The 15,688-nt window shown below is 56.5% G+C and overlaps 1 protein-coding gene across 3 annotated transcripts; it reads right to left on the reverse strand.

Moving 5' to 3' along the window:
• Window positions 1-1,142: 1,142 nt before the first annotated feature.
• Window positions 1,143-15,303, reverse strand: GMIP (GEM interacting protein). Of its 3 annotated transcripts, XM_011925883.1 has the most exons (21): window positions 15,156-15,303; window positions 14,202-14,286; window positions 13,644-13,719; window positions 13,478-13,535; window positions 12,137-12,262; window positions 11,987-12,051; window positions 11,775-11,882; window positions 10,061-10,141; window positions 9,811-9,981; window positions 9,572-9,709; window positions 9,037-9,233; window positions 8,588-8,700; window positions 8,378-8,467; window positions 7,349-7,426; window positions 7,111-7,265; window positions 6,724-6,912; window positions 6,490-6,627; window positions 6,205-6,401; window positions 5,489-5,888; window positions 2,141-2,207; window positions 1,143-2,004 (listed from the first exon to the last, which is right to left on the reverse strand). In XM_011925883.1, exons 1-21 carry the CDS (start codon window positions 15,172-15,174, stop codon window positions 1,631-1,633), a joined length of 2,925 nt encoding a protein of 974 aa, XP_011781273.1. In that variant the 5' UTR covers window positions 15,175-15,303; the 3' UTR covers window positions 1,143-1,630. The 3 variants fall into 3 exon arrangements, with proteins under 3 accessions (XP_011781273.1, XP_011781275.1, XP_011781274.1); XM_011925885.1 differs by lacking the exon at window positions 7,349-7,426 and having other exon boundaries at window positions 8,378-8,458; XM_011925884.1 differs by lacking the exon at window positions 7,349-7,426.
• Between the last annotated feature and the right edge of the window lie 385 nt (window positions 15,304-15,688).

Below are 15,688 nucleotides of genomic sequence, written 5' to 3' on the forward strand. Positions count from 1 at the left end.
TCCGCGGCCGCGTCGGGGGCGGTGTCGCCCGGAACCGCAGCCCCCCTATTTCCTCCCCGCCTCGCGGCCCCTCGGTAGCCTCTATTTCCGGCGCGGGACCCCCACCCCGGTCCCTGCACACCTCACGCGCCCGCAGTTTCGAGCCTGCGGGGCTGAGTCACCCGGCGACCCGAAAATTCCCGCCGCGACTCCGCGCAGCCCGGGCGGAGCGCCAGGTGGTCTTGGGTCCGCGCCCCTTCTCCGGACCCCCAACCCTCCCAGCCCCACCCTGCTCTCTTCTTCGTGTCCAATGGGCCGCCGAGTTACAAGCCACTCCCTGATCCGACTTGGCTCCCACCGCCCGGACCCCCGCCCATCCTCGGCTTTCCCAGCTCGCAGCTACAGCGCGCGGCGGCCTTCTGTGTGAGGCCCATGCCTGCGGCCCCAGCTGATCATCGGGCGCACGCTAGGGTTTTGCAATCCCGCCCCTGTACTCCTCACCCTGGGACAGCGCTGCCCCCTGCAAAGCCCGGCGCTGCCCTGCCCTGTGGCTTCCTCCCTCCGCCTCCCTGCGGCGGCCCTGGGCTCCCACGGTCCGGAGCACACAGCCCCATTGTCCCAGTTATCTGCACTTTGTTATACTGTATTTGATTATGCAGGACCAGATCGAGGACGCAGAGCTCCGGGAGGGCCGGGCTGGCGTGACTCAGCCGGGTGCTGCGGCCCAGCCCCAACCGCCTTTAGGTAGATGCTGCAGGGTGTTTGATGATGCAAGAAGGAGGCTTTGAGGCCAGGCGCGGTGGCTCACACCTGTAATCCCAGCATTTTGGGAGGCCGATGCAGGCGGATCACGAGATCAGGAGATCGAAACCATCCTGGCCAACATGGTGAAACCCCGTCTCTACTAAAAATACAAAAAAATTAGCTGGGCGTGGTGGCGTGCGCCTGTAGTCCCAGCTACTCGGGAGGCTGAGGCAAGAGAATCGTTTGAACCCGGGAGGCGGAGGTTGCAGTGAACCGAGATTGCACCACTGTACTCCAGCCTGGACGACAGAGAAAGACTGTGTCTCAAAAAAAAGAGGTCTTGATTCCCCTGATCAGTAAAAACGGGGGAAAGGAGTGCTGCCGTGCTGTCCTCTCCCCTAGCAGAGATGCACCCAAGGGCATACAGGACACAGTTTATTAGAGGCCATCAGACCCCCAGGCACCACCAGGATGTGGAGTCTGAGCTGCCCACCTCCTCCAGAAAGGTCACTTCAAGTCCACAAAGGGGGCAGGCAGGTGTGGGGGACTGACCACAACCAAAGTAGCAAAAGCACCCGTCTCAGGGGTGGGAGACTAGGGTGAACCCCAAGGATCTCATAACCTGTATTGACCCTGAGTATTGATCCTGAGTGACCTCTGAGCCTGAGTGGCCCTGATGCTTGGCAGTGACCTGTGTCCAGTTGGGGGATTCCAGGACATTGCCCCCAAAAGGGTTTTAGGCCTCCCGTAAGCCATGTATTAAATAGTTTTTCCTTATAGGAACCCTCTGGACCTCTCCTAGTATTGAACTCCTGGCAGGCTGTTTGGCCACCAGGTGGTGGGAGGTAGGGAGATTGCGTCCGTCTTCACAATCTGGGCTTCTTCCTTATTTAGTGTGCCAGGGTGGTCACAGATGGTCCTTGGCTTCTTCAGGCTGGACATCCGGGCAGCAGGTGGCCCTGGGCACAGCCTCGCTGTCCAGTTTGGAGAGTAGCCGGGCTGTCTCCTGGGTGATCTCAAAATGCTTGGGCAGCGCAGTGCGGCGCAGGGGGCTGCCCTCAGGGGAGGCAGCTGCAGGGCTAGGCCCCCGCCCCCGCAAGCTCCCTCTGGGCACTGATGTGATGGGGGTCTCCTCGCACAGCTTGGAAGCCACCAGGGCCAGACTGGACAGCTGGTGGGTTACAGGTCTCACACCGCCCCGGGGATACTTCACTGGCTGGCGGCTGAAGTGGCCACGAGACTGTGTCCCCAGGAGTGTGTCCTCTGGGCCTTGGCTGGACACTGTGTGTGGGATGGGTGGTCAGTGCAGAGTACCCCCAAGTTCTCTGGATATCCCCCCCAGGAGTCATCTTTTAGCCAAGTCACCCTGGGGCCAAGGCACCCCCAGAACTCCTGAGCCTCTCCCTAACATACTCACCTTCCTCTCCCCCATCTTTGGTGTCTTCAGCCACATCCTCTCTCTGGTCACTCTGTGGAGTTGGGATCTGCAGGGAGAAACCGACCCCAACACTAAAATCCCAGTTCTTTGAGATTCCTGGAGAGTTGAAGGCTTCTTCCTGCACATGCAAAGGGAATAGCTAGTGCAAAGGCCCTGAGGTAGGAGCGTGCCTGGTGTGTTTGGACACAGCCCCACCCTGTAATGAATGAGGGAAGGGTGGTAGGAAGTGAGACCAAAGAGGAGTGGGCTCAGGTGGCTCTGCTAGCCACCCCTGACTTCACACCTACTATGCACTGGATATGGACCACCACTGAACTCCTCCTATGCACAGGGCATGGACCAGCACTGAATGTGCGCCTGTCATCCTTTGCAGTTTTGGTGTTCGGGGATAGACAATGCCCTTATAAGTGTACTGCTTGGCCAGGCATAGTGGTGCATGCCTGTAATCCCAGCACTGGTGGATTATCTGAGGTCAGGAGTTCGATACCAGCCTGGCCAACATGGTGAAACCCCATCTCTACTAGATATACAAAATTTAGCCGGTGTGGTGGTGCATGCCTATAATCCCAGCTACTAGGGAGGCTGAGGCAGGAGAATCACTTGGACCTGGGAGGTGGAGATTGCAGTGAGCTCAGATCATGCCCCTGCACTCCAGTCTGGGCAACAGAATGAGACTCCGTCCCAAAAATAATAATAAGTGTACTGCTTGCCCTTCCAGCACAGAGCAGTGTCGTTCACTGAGTCTGGACCGTGGGCTCCATGAGGGTGGGAAAATCCTTTTTTAGCAGCCAGCCCAGGGAGTGGCTCAGCCGTCTCCACATTAGGACCAGATAGCATCTCTGAACTACCATCCTGGGCTGCTCTCTGCAACCTTACCAACTTTACTGTTCCATCCTTAGCTAAGTGGTTGGCAGTGTCTACACATCAGACACTGTCCTGAGCACTTTATGAGCCATTCCAGCTCTCAGAGACCCACGGTTCACCAGCAGCTGCTTCCCAGCTCTGGGCTGCTGCAGGATAGATCCTTGCTCTCAGGAATGGCAGATGCAGCAAGATACCAGCAGCACAGGCCTTGGGCATGGACTGTTCTAGCAATCTGGAGCAGCGGGTGCTGCTGTCTTTCTGGTTCACAGCTGAGCTCTGGATCCAGACTGGTGACCTTTATTAAAGATTCCAGGCCGGGCACAGTGGCTCATGCCTGTAATCCCAGCACTTTGGGAGGCCGAGGCGGGCGGATCACCTGAGGTCAGGAGTTTGAGACCAGCCTGACCAACATGGAGACACCTCGTCTCTACTAAAAATACAAAAAAAATTAGCCGGGTGTAGTGGTGCATGCCTGTAATCCCAGCTACTCGGGAGGCTGAGGCAAGAGAATCGCTTGAACCCAGGAGGCGGAGATGCCATTGCACTCCAACTTGGGCAACAAGAATGAAACTCTGTCTAAAAAAATAAAGGATTCCAACTGCAGCCAGCTGCGGTGGCTCACGCCTATAATCACAGCACTTTAGGAGGCTGAGGTGGGTGGATTACTTGAGGTCAGGAGTTTGAGACCAACCTGGCTAACATGGCAAAACCTTGTCTCTGAGGCACGAGAATCGCTTGAACCCAGGAGGCGGAGGTTTTGGTGAGCCGAGATCGCACCACCGCACTCCAGTTGGGCGACACAGTGAGATTCTGTCTCCAAAAACAAAAAAAACAAAAAAGATTCCAACTGCTTATAGTCCCCTTTTAGGGTCATTAACTGCTCAGAGCCTTCGTTGTTTCATCTGTAAAGGATTTTCACTAATACTGTCTACCTCTCAGGACTGTGGAGAGGACAACAGGAAGTCTCTATAGTGTCCCCTGCATAGCAGGTGCACATTCAGTGGTGGTCTGTGCCCTATGCATAGGAGGTGCTCTCTGGTGGTCTACATCCTGTGAATAGCAGACGCAAGGTCGGGGTAGCTGGCAGAGCCACCTGGGCCCACTCTTCTTTGGTATCACTTCATACCACCTTCCCCTCATTCATTACAGGGTGGGGCTGTGCCCTAAGACACCAGGCACGCTCCTACCTCGGGGCCTTTGCACTGGCTGTTCCCTTTGCCTGGAACACCCTTCATCTGACCTCCATGTGGCTGGCTCAGTCCTTCACGTCCTTCCAGTCTTTGCTCAAGTCCATCTGCTCTCTAAGACCTGCCCCTACCATCCTACTTAGTGCTACAAACTGCCCTCCACCTCCCACTGTGCTGCTTCCTGGTGTCATGTGTCTTACTCCACTTTTTTTTTTTTTTTTGAGACAGAGTCTTGCTCTGTTGCCCAGGCCGGAATGCAGTGGCATGGTCTCGGCTCACTACAACCTCTGCTTCATGGGCTCAAGCAATTCTCCTGCCTCAGCCTCCTGAGTAGCTGGGATTACAGGTACACACCACCATACCCGGCTAATTTTTGTATTTTTAGTAGAGACAGATTTCTCTTTGTTGGTCGGGCTAGTCTCGAACTCCCGACCTCAGGTGATCCACCTGCCTCAGCCTCCCAAAGTGCTGGGATTACAGGTGTGAGCCACTGCGCCCAGCCATTACTCTACCTTTGCATGATCCATTACCCTTATCATCATCACCTCATCACATTTCAGATAACTGACTGTGTCATGTTTATGGTTTGTCTTTCCCCACTAAAACACAGGCACTGAGAGGGCAGGGTCTTTGGATATTTAGCTCGTGGATGTATCTGCAATGCCTGTGACAATGCTTGGCCCATAGTATGTGTTCAATAAATATTCTGGGGCCGGGCGCGGTGGCTCATGCCTGTAATCCCAGCACTTTGGGAGGCTGAGGCGGGCAGATCACGAGGTCAGGAGATCGAGACCATCCTGGCTAACACGGTGAAACCCCGTCTCTACTAAAAATACAAAAAAATTAGCCGGGTGCGGTGGCGGGCGCCTGTAGTTCCAGCTACTTGGGAAGGTGAGGCAGGAGAATGGCGTGAACCTGGGAGGCGGAGCTTGCAGTGAGCCGAAATTGTGCCACTGCACTCCAGCCTGGGTGACAGAGCGAGACTCCATCTCAAAAAAAAAAATGAAAAAAATAAAAATGAAAAAAAAAAATTCTATTGGAGGAATGAATGATCACCCATGTTAGTACATGTGCAGGGCTGTTCCCTCTTGTTACATCATCACTGCCCACTGCTCATTCCTCATTATTCCTTCCAGAATGAACACAAGTTAAATGAGGAAGGGAGGAAGAGAATGAAGGAAATTTTTAAAGGAAAGGAAGGAAGATGAAAGAGAAGGTAAGAGAATTGAACAGAGATAAGGCCCTCTCCATGGCTGTGGGCCCAGTAGGTTCCTACCTCGGTGGGTGTGGCTGTGGGATGCTGCTCCAGGGCACTGTGGGGCTGGGGGTCTGGGCCGGGGTCCGGGCCGGGGTCTGAGGCTAGGACTGGGGGCTGGGAGTCCGGGTCAAGGTCCAGGGGTGGCGGTTGGGAGCTGGCTGTGAGGGGCCCAGGGGCTGGGCTGGAGTCTTGGGGCGGGGGCTCAGTGGCCTGGGGGAGCTCATCCATCCCAAAGATCTGCTCGTAGTGCACAATGAGGAACTCCACAAGCTGGGCCTGATGCCCAGAGTCCAGCAGGCAGGTGACAGGGATGGCGCCGGCTGCCCGTGGGCTGTCCAGCGGCCGCAGCAGTGTTGGCCCAAACACAATGCCCAAGTTGTTGGCAGACATCTTGTTTTCCATAAACCGTGCAGCCACCCTGGGGATGGTGTGAAGAGAAAGGTCAGGGTACAGGGTGCAAGGTCGTTGGTCTGAGGGTAAGGGTGGGACCCACAGGCCAGCCTAGTGGTGACTTGCCCATGTCACAGGTGTAAGTTGTCTGAGACCAGCAACCACATATCCAGAGCTGGAGGTCAGGGATTAGTACCCAAGGTTATGAATCATGGATTATGGTTCAGAGTTCAGAAAACACAGGTCAAAGGTCAGAGGTCAGTGTCAGGGGTCAGCCAAGGTAGTCAGCAGTCGCATGTCCAGGGAAGAGGGTCGTGTTTCAAGGCTCGGGGACCCATGCACACCTGAACAGATGGGCCACCAGGTGCCGCAGGGTGTTGTAGTTAGAGTCAGGCAGCTGTACCAAGAGGGTCTTCAGCGAGCAGATAACCTCAGGGCTGGGGCTGGGGGTCCCAGGGTCGTCCCCAGGGTCTGCATGCAAGGTCTTAGCCAGAGAGATGAAGGCATCGTAGAGGTGGAAGGGGATCACGGGGTCGGTGAGCTGGGGGTGGAACGGAGGGCGCAACACGAGTGTGGGTGGGCTGTGGAGGGCCCCTGCCCACGTTCCCCTCAGTGTCCTGAGCACCCACCTCCTGAAGAAATCGCTTGAGAACACTTGAGACATCATGAGGCGAGTTCCCTGACAGCTCCACCAACGCTCGGCCATTCTCGAAAGCCTGGCACAGCCGCTCCACACGGACCCGGGACCCGCTGACCCGGTAAATGCCCTGCAGGGTGAGGGTAAGAAACAGACGCCCGGTTCGTGATCAGGCCATTGATTTGGTCAGGTCACTTCTGGGGATGATAAAGGGTCAGGGCAGCACCTGCACATCCAGGGCGCGGTGTTCTATCTCAGCCGTGCACTTCGTGACCACAAAGGGTACCTCCTCCGGGAAGTCCCTGGGTAGCTGCAGGAAGTCGACCCCAAACAGGGGTGTCCGTGCTGGTAGCCGCCTGTGTCCACAGAGGATCAGGAGAGTCTCCAGGCAGCGCTTGTGGCAGGTCAGAAAGCACTGCAGGGAAGGTCACAGGGACAGGGAGGTCATTAGGGACCAGTAGGGGAAGAGAAGGTTACAGGGATCCTCAAGGAATGGGGGGCTCATGGGAGACATCAGGTTAGGGTCCCAGGGGCAGAAAGGCTGTAGGAAGCTCAGGTCAGGGAGATGATCAGGAATCAGCAAAGGTCATTTGGTCATTAGCCCGGGCCACACCTCCTCACACTCCGTCCCGCTGACCATGAAGGCTTCGCACTCGCGGCACTTGGCCGGGCCCCGCAGTCGCCGCAGCCGGTGGGTCTGAGCTGCGCTGGACAGTGTCCACTTCCTGAAGGGGCTGCCCAGCCCATTCTCCAGCCCGTCTCCCAGGTCTGCAGGGAGACAGGGTCAGGGGTGCCTGGTCCACCTCCTGCCCTGCCCAGTCCCATCCTGCCCTACCCTGCTTCAGCCTCACCAGGGTCTCGCTCCTCAAAGTCATCTGAGGACTCAGTGCCTGTGGACGAAGCCTTCACCAGCCGCCTCGTGCCAGCGCCTGGGGTCAGAGGAATCATGGGAGATTCCTGGGCTGTGGAGGCACTCCTGGTTTTTAGGGCTTCCAGAACTACCCACTAATTCCTAAGGGGTCAGAGGTCAGGAGGGGGGTTGGACAGGTCAGTGGTTAAGGGTTGGAGAACTGGGTCAGCAGCCTGGGGCGTGGTTCATAAGCTGGATCAAGAGGTTGAGGAAATAGGCCGGACGCGGTGGCTCATGCCTGTAATCCCAGCAATTTGGGAAGCCGAGGCAGGAGGATCACATGAGGCCAGGAGTTTGAGACCAGCCTGGCCAACATGGCAAAACCTTGTCTGTACTAAAAATACAAAAATTAACCAGGCATGGGGGCAGGCACCTGTAGTCCCAGTTACTCAGGAGGCTGAGGCACAAGAATCGCTTGAACCTGGGAGGCGGAGGTTGCAGTGAGCCAAGATCGTACCACTGCACTCCAGCCTGGGCAACAGAGCAAGACTCTGTCTCAGAAAAAAAAAAAAAAGAAAGAAAAGGCTGGGCGCAGTGGCACACACCTGTAATCCCTGCACTTTGGAAGACCAAGGCAGGTGGATCACCTGAGGTCAGGAGTTTGAGATCAGCCTGGCCAACACGGTGAAATCCCGTCTCTACTAAAAAATACAAAAATTAGCCAGTGTGGTGGTACACATCTATAATTCCAGCTACTCCAGAGGCTGAGACAGAAGAATCACTTGAATCTGGGAGGTGGAGGTTGCAGTGAGATCATGCCACTGCACTCCAGGCTGGGCGACAGAATGAGACTCTGTCTCAAATAAACAAATAAATCATTTTTAAAAAGATAAAAAAAGAGGTTGAGGAAATAGGTCAGGGTGTCAGGTAGGTCAGAGGTCAAATGATAAAGATTGAAGGTCAGAGCTTGACCAGGGGTTGGAGGATGGTCACAGGTGGAGTGTGGGTCAGGACCAGGTCCTATCCCTACCTGGGCTGGAAGTGGGAGAGTCCAGGGACCGAGACTCGCTGCCGCCACCCACGCTGTCCACATCACTGCCCGGAGTGGGGCCTGGAGTCCCTAGGTGGGACAGGTCAATAAGGATGGTCCCCTGCTCCCAAACCCCACTCCTGTAGCCCACCTATGTGTGGGTGGAATGAACTCCTGGCACCACTCCCACCCAGCCCTCATTGCACTCACCTTGCCAGCGCCAGCCTGTGCCCGGATCCTCCCAAGGGCCTGGCTCAGCTGAATTCTCATCCAGCCTTGGAGGTAGAGGCCCAGAGAGCTTCTTTCTGATGTCCAGAAGGGAGCTGAGAAAACAGAGGTTTGAAGGTTTGAATCCCAGGAAACTGGCCTATGGTGATGGCACCCAGGCATCATGTCTAGGTACCAACTCCAAGCACTTGGGTCTGCAGGCCCTGACACCCATGGGTATTGTGGCCCCTGCAGTACAGTAGCCCCAAATTCCTGCCCCTGCCCCTAGGACTGGGACAACCCATTCAGCCTCCTAAGACCCCTGAGAGCCTGGAGTACTAAATTCCACTAAGGCTTTGCGTTCTCTGACCTCGAGTACCCAGCCTGCGGTGCCAACAGCCTGGCAGCGCGATTCCGGGGCTCATTCCCAACTCCTTGCTCCAGTGACCCACCTGTTCACGGAGGGAACGAACTCCTGGAAAGAGAAGGCGGGCGGAGGCGGGGGCGGGGCCTCGGGCTGCAGCGCCCGTACGAACTCCTGGTAGCGCTGGCCCGGCTCAAAGGGCGCACAGCACTCCGCCAGGGCCGCGAAGGCACGGGGGCCACGCTCCGCCTGCGCGCCGCGCAGCCCAAAGAGACCCAGGGTCACCTGCCGGGTGGAGACACCAAGTTGCGAAGGGGCGGGGCCTGGGAGCCTGGGGGCAGGGCCAGAGCTGGGGCGGCATCAGGGGTTGGGACGCACCTGGGCGGCTTAGGAACTAGGGCAGTCGGCCAGGGGACCCAGGCGTGGTCAGAGCAGGGGCTGGTCATCCAGGGGACAGGATCTCATGGGGTGGAGCCGAGACAATGGGTCTGGGGGCGGGAACTGGCTGTCGAGGGAAATGGCCTAGTCCTGGTGTTCCCACGGTGGCTTAGGGGCGAGGAGCGGGGCAGTCAGTCGGGGCCCCAACGGGGTGAGGGGGGAATGGCCTTGGGGATGGGCCTCACCCGCCTCAGCACTTCATCCCCCTGCAACACCAGCTTGCGCACGTGCGACACGATTCGCTGCTTGGCGATCTCCAGGTCCTGCTGCCGCGCGTTGGCCTCGCGGACACAGGCCTGGTACAGCGCCTCGGCCTCCAGCGCCTGGGGAAACGGGAGGCCAGGGGCGTGGTGTGGCGCGTGTGGGCGAGAGCAGAGGGCAGGGGGAGCCAAAACGCTACAGAGGCTCTGGGCCGGGTGCCCACCTTGGCCTGGGCCTCCTCCCGCGAGCGCCGCCGTCGCTCCTGCTGCTTGCTAGGTCCTGGCGAGGCCTGGGGGGACGGGTCCTCAGGGGACCCCTGGGAGCGAGCCCGCAGGTCCTCGCTGCGTTGCACATACTGCAGCTGGGCGCGCCGCAGTGCCTGCACTGCCTCATTCTGGGCGATCATCGATGAGGAGAACGTCAGCGTCCAGGCCTGTCTCTTAGCCTACCCCTCCACCCATTCCGAGCCTCACCATCCGCTTCTGCTCCTTCATCCACTGCTCCTTGAACTCCTTCCGCCACTTCTCAATCTCAGTCCTTTTGGCGGCGAGGGGCTGGCAAGGGTTGGGGATGGGGATGGAGACGCTGTCTTAGGGCGACCCCAGAAGCAGCCACCCAGTCCTTCCATTCCTGCGCCATGTGCTTTGCCGCCTCTGGACTCTTTTTTTTTTTTTTTTTTTTTTGAGACGGAGTTTTGCTCTTGTTGCCCAGGCTGGAGTGCAAGTGGGCAATCACGGCTCACTGCAGCATTGAACTTGAACTCTTGAGTTCAAGCAATCCTCCTGCCTCAGCCTCTCAGTAGTTAGGACTACAGGCATGTGCACTAGGCCTAGTTAATTAAAAAAACAATTTTTTTTTTTTTTTTTTTTTTTTTTTTGGTTAGCCAGGTGTGTTCATTCATGCCTTTAATCCCAGCATTTGGGAGGCCAAAGTGGGCCTGAGGTCAGGAGTTGAGTTGGAGACCAGCCTGACCAACATGGTGAAACCCCGTCTCTACAAAAACACAAAAATTATACAGATGTGATGGCATACTCCTGTAGTCCCAGCTACTTGGGAGGCTGAGGCAGGAGAATCACTTGAACCTGGGGGGTGGAGGTTGCAGTGAGCTGAGATCATGCCACTGCCCTCTAGCCTGGATGATAAAGTGAGACTCTGTCTCAAAAAATAAATAAATAAGTAAATAAAATAAAATAAATAAATAAAAATTTTTTGGTAGATAAAGACAGGGATCTCACTATGTTGCCCAGGTTAGTCTCGAACTCCTGGCCTCAAGCAATCCTCCAGCCTCAGCCTCCTAGTAGCTAGCACTGCAGACATGTGCACCAGGCCCAGCTAATTAAAACACTTTTTTTTTTTTTTTTGTAGAGACGGGAGTAGGGGGTCTCACTGTGTTGCCCAGGTTGGTCTCAAACTCCTGGGCTCAAGCAATCCTCCCTCCTTGGCCTCCAGAAGTGCTGGGATTACAGGCGTGAGCCACTGTGCCTGGCTGGACCCTTTTCTGAGTCAGTATTCTCCTCCTGGGGTCTTCTCCAGACCTGCTCTCCCCAACCCCTGTGTCCAGAAGTCTCAAGTCACCCCATCCTTTCTGCTTGGAAGCAGAGACACCAAGGCTTTCCTCCTGAGAACACTCAGCACCTCGTGCCCCTCCCCACAAACAAAAACGAAGTTTTTGGCTGGGCGTGGTGGCTCACACCCGTAATCCCACCACTTTGGGAGGCCAAGGTAGGTGGATTACCTGAGGTCAGGAGTTGGAGACCAGCCTGACCAACATGGTGAAACCCCATCTCTGCTAAAAATCAAAAATTAGCCGAGTGTGGTGGCAGGCGCCTGTAATCCCAGCTACTTAGGAGGCTGAGGCAGGTGAATTGCTTGAACCCAGGAAGTGGAGGTTGCAGTGAGCTGAGATCGCACCATTGCACCCCAGCCTGGGCAAAAGAGCAAGAGACTCTGTCTCAAGAAAAAAGTAAAGTGAAGTTTTGCAATTACACAGGAAGCCCAGCTTGAATCTTTGCTGGGTAAGATTCAAGAACTTGGGCAAGTTCCCGAGCATCCCTGGGCCTCAGCTTCCTCATCAGTGAAATGGCGATGTTGGTAGCGGTGCCTTCCTCCCAGCTTGCTGGGAACCGAGGGGATAAGGCCTGAAGGACAGCAGGGTACCCTCTGTAACATTCCATCCCGCCCCTTCACCTGATAGTAGTCTCTTTTCTGCTGGGCCACTGTCTCCATGGCCAGGGCTCCCAGGCTGAGATCATGCTCCAGAAACAGGGTGTAGATGTACTGCAGAGGCATGTGGCTCTGGGGGAGACAGAGTTGTGTAGGAGAATACTGAAGATCTGTGGGGGGCAAGGGTGAGGTTCTAGTGGGGGTTGGGCTCTCTGGGGGGGTCTAGTCATGACTACCTGCTGTTGAATGGACACCTTGCCAGCTTCAGCGATCTTCATGGTGCTCTTAGCAAACTCCAGCTCTGGGGGAAGAGAAAGCAGGGCTCTGGGTCTAGCTGGGGTCTGGGGACTGCCTGCTGCCTGGGGCTGGGTGGAAGGGGTCCTCACCATAGCTGGCTCTCTTTTCAGTCCAGGCAAGCAGTTCCTTGGCATAGCGGCTCCAGGTCTTGGCATATTCCAGGGCTGCGTCCACACCCCCCTTGGTCCGAATGAGCCGCAAGTCCAGTTCCTCCCCTGGGGAAAATGGATGGACCTCTGACCTTTGCACCCTAGTCTGCTATGGATGTCTTCCCTAAGCCCCCAGACCAGACCAGTGGCCCCTGTCCTACAGCCTCACAGCTCCCCAAACACTGCTATAGGATCACTTGTCCTGGTTGCAATTTTACAGATTCACTGGTTTTTGGTTTTGATTTTTGACTTTATTTATTTATTTATTTTTTTGAGACAGTGTTTCGCTCTTGTTGCCCAGGCTAGAGTGCAATGGCGCGATTTCGGCTCACCACAACCTCCGCCTCCCAGGTTCAAGCGATTCTTCTGCCTCAGCCTCCTGAATAGCTGGGATTAAAGGCACGCGCCACCACGCCTGGCTAATTTTTTGTAATTTTAGTAGAGACGAGCTTTCTCCATGTTGGTCAGGGTGGTCTCGAACTCCCAATCTCAGGTGATCCACCCGCCTCAGCCTCCCAAAGTGCGGGGATTACAGGCATGAGCCACTGTGCCCAGCCTGTGTTTGATTTTTTTGGACAGGGATCCAGGCTGCAGTGCAGTGGCACGATCATATCTCACTGCAGCCTCAAAGTCCTAGGCTTAATCAGTCCTCCAGCCTCAGCTTCCAAAGTAGCTGGGACTACAGGCACACACCACCACATCCAGCTAATTAAAACATTTTTTTGGCCGGGCGCGGTGGCTCAAGCCTGTAATCCCAGCACTTTGGGAGGCCGAGACGGGTGGATCACGAGGTCAGGAGATCGAGACCATCCTGGCTAACACGGTGAAACCCCGTCTCTACTAAAAATACAAAAAACTAGCCGGGCGAGGTGGCGGGCGCCTGTAGTCCCAGCTACTCCGGAGGCTGAGGCAGGAGAATGGCGTAAACCCGGGAGGCGGAGCTTGCAGTGAGCTGAGATCTGGCCACCGCACTCCAGCCCGGGTGACAGAGCAAGACTCCGCCTCAAAAAAAAAAAAAAAAAACATTTTTTTTTCTTTTGGTAGGGATCGTGTCTCACTGTTGCCCAGCATGGTCACGAATTCCTGGCTTCAAGTGATCCTCCTACCTCAGCCTCCACCCTGCCTGGGGTCTCCCCGAGGGCTGGGACTGAGATCTGTTGTGTGTACTGCCATGTTCCCAAAACCTAAACGATGCCTCGCATGGAACAGGGGGTCAGTGGTGATTTGTTGAAGGAAAGACTACTTTCTGTCCCCAGTGTCCTGGCCTCCAGAAGCCCCTACCTGTGAGGGGTACGGGACCCTCTGGGGAGGGGCCGCTCCAACAGCTGGCTTCGTTGGTCTGTGGGGGAGGGAGACAGTATTCAGAAGCAAACAGGGCAGGGACCTGGCCTTCCTAAGGCCCCCTCTGCCTGAGGCCTTCCTCCCTATTCCCTTACTCCCCACTCACAGCAGTGGCTGTGGGGGTCTTGTCAGGTTCTGGGTCTTCTGAGAGTAGAGGGTCTCCAGCCAGCATCTCAAGGGTCCTGGGGGATAAAGGTGTGTCAGGATGCCACCTTACACCCAGTCTGTCCTGACAAGGGGTGCTGGGGACTTTAGGGTTGTTTGTGGCAAACATCACCTCTGTGGCATCTCTTGTATCTAGGAGGTCCGAAGAATGGTGTTTTGGGGGAATCAGGTGAGTTTTTTAAAAATGGGACTTGAAAAAGGGTCTGAAGGGCCCCAGGTAACTTTGGGGTTCATAGAGTGGGATTATAGGGATCGCAAATGTATTAAGGGGTTACAAGAATATGTAGGGTTCTAGGACCACTTTGGGGATTTCCAGTCTATTTAGGGGGACACTTTTGGGATACCCAGGCATTTTGAAGGCTCCCATCCTATATTTCTCTGGTTATTAGGTATGTAGGTCCAGATGTTACAGGTTCCAAATGGGACTTCAGGGCACCTAAATGGTTAGGGGGTTGGGGCATCTTGGCAGGATTTGGGGGCGATCCAGGCTCAGACTCACACGTTCCCCAGTGAGATTTCGAGGTTGTCCAGGCTCCGGAAGATGTCACTGTACCTCTTCCTGCCCTCAGGAGCCGGAGGGAGCCCTGGGGGAGGGGTGTGTAATACATGGGCTAACCACTGCCTCCCTCCACCCGCGGCACCTCAACCAGTCTCATTTGGAGGGGGTGGAAGAGAAAGGGAAAGAGAGGAGTAGGAGGGCTTGGTTGGGGCCAACTTGAGGCAGGCAGATGGACTCATACACCACCAGAGACCAGAGACAGCTGCTGGGGGAACAGAGACACCCACACCCTGGTCTGCACCCAGAAGCAAACCAACAAAACAGATGCCCCAGATGCAACCACGCTGTTCCCAGAAGAGAGCCGGCCTCACAATGGAACCACATGGACCCAGGCTAGACAGAGGGAAATACACAAGGGACAGCCAGGCAGAGCCTGAGGCAGAAACACACATGGAGAGACTGAAGCCATGAGGGACATAAAGACCGAACGACACTCCACATACACAACACAGACACAAAGACGGCTGGAAACACCAAGTCGGACCCTGCCACATTTCTGCTGCTGCCCCCCTGCCCCCTCTTCTAGGGGGCCCAGACCAGCACTGCCCGCTCCCCAGGGCTATAGAGGAGCCCTGTGGGGATCCTACCGCGTTGCCCTCTCCCTCAGCACCCTGCCCCCATCACAAAAATCAGAAGCAGAAGCAGCCACTTCCCCTTCCTGGGCCCCCTCCCCCAGGCGTCTGGGGTGAGGGATCTAAAGGGGGAGGGGGAATCAAGGGCTGGCGTCCCGAACCCCTCCAGGCATAGGGCTCCCCACAATGGAGGATCCCTGGGTCCTTCCCATTCAGGAACTCCTCTCCTGGCTTTCGGGACGGAGCGGGACAAGCGTGTATCCTCAATGTAGGAAGCAGGGGATGGTCGGGGGAGGCCCCTCCCAGATCCCCAACCCCCTACCCGGCTCTGCTGCGTCCATATCTGGGCCCGGGGATCGCTCTGCAGGGTCCGGGATGGGGATGGGGTCGCGCGCCGGCGGGGCCGAGCCCCGATTTCCTGCCGCCGCAGCTGCCGCCACCCGGGTTCCACGTCGCCCCGCCCAGCAGAGACCACGCCCCCGTACCAGACCACACCCCCGCAGCCCGGAAGCCTTGATAGTGACCTCCTCTACCTGAACCGCCTGAAACTGGGTCGGGCCGGGGCCCCTAAGCGACCACTGGCGGCTGCAGTGCCCCTGAACTGGGCATCCTAAGACTTCATCTAGGCCATAGTTTCCCTCCCAGATATTTGTGTTACCCCTAATCCCACGGAATCCCAGCCCCCTCCTCCCTGAATGGTTGCAGAATCTACCCGTCCCGGAGAGCCTCTCTCAGGAGCTCCCACAACCCGCGACCCCGGTGATCCCCTTGCCCAGATTGTCTCTCAGAGCCCTGTAACCACCTGGGCCCCGCTGGAGCCATGGCGCCCCCTAGTGGAGGCCTGATATTCTGTCC

This window comes from Colobus angolensis, unplaced genomic scaffold, assembly GCF_000951035.1.
Source record: "Colobus angolensis palliatus isolate OR3802 unplaced genomic scaffold, Cang.pa_1.0 Scaffold66, whole genome shotgun sequence".
Lineage (NCBI taxonomy): Eukaryota > Metazoa > Chordata > Mammalia > Primates > Cercopithecidae > Colobus > Colobus angolensis.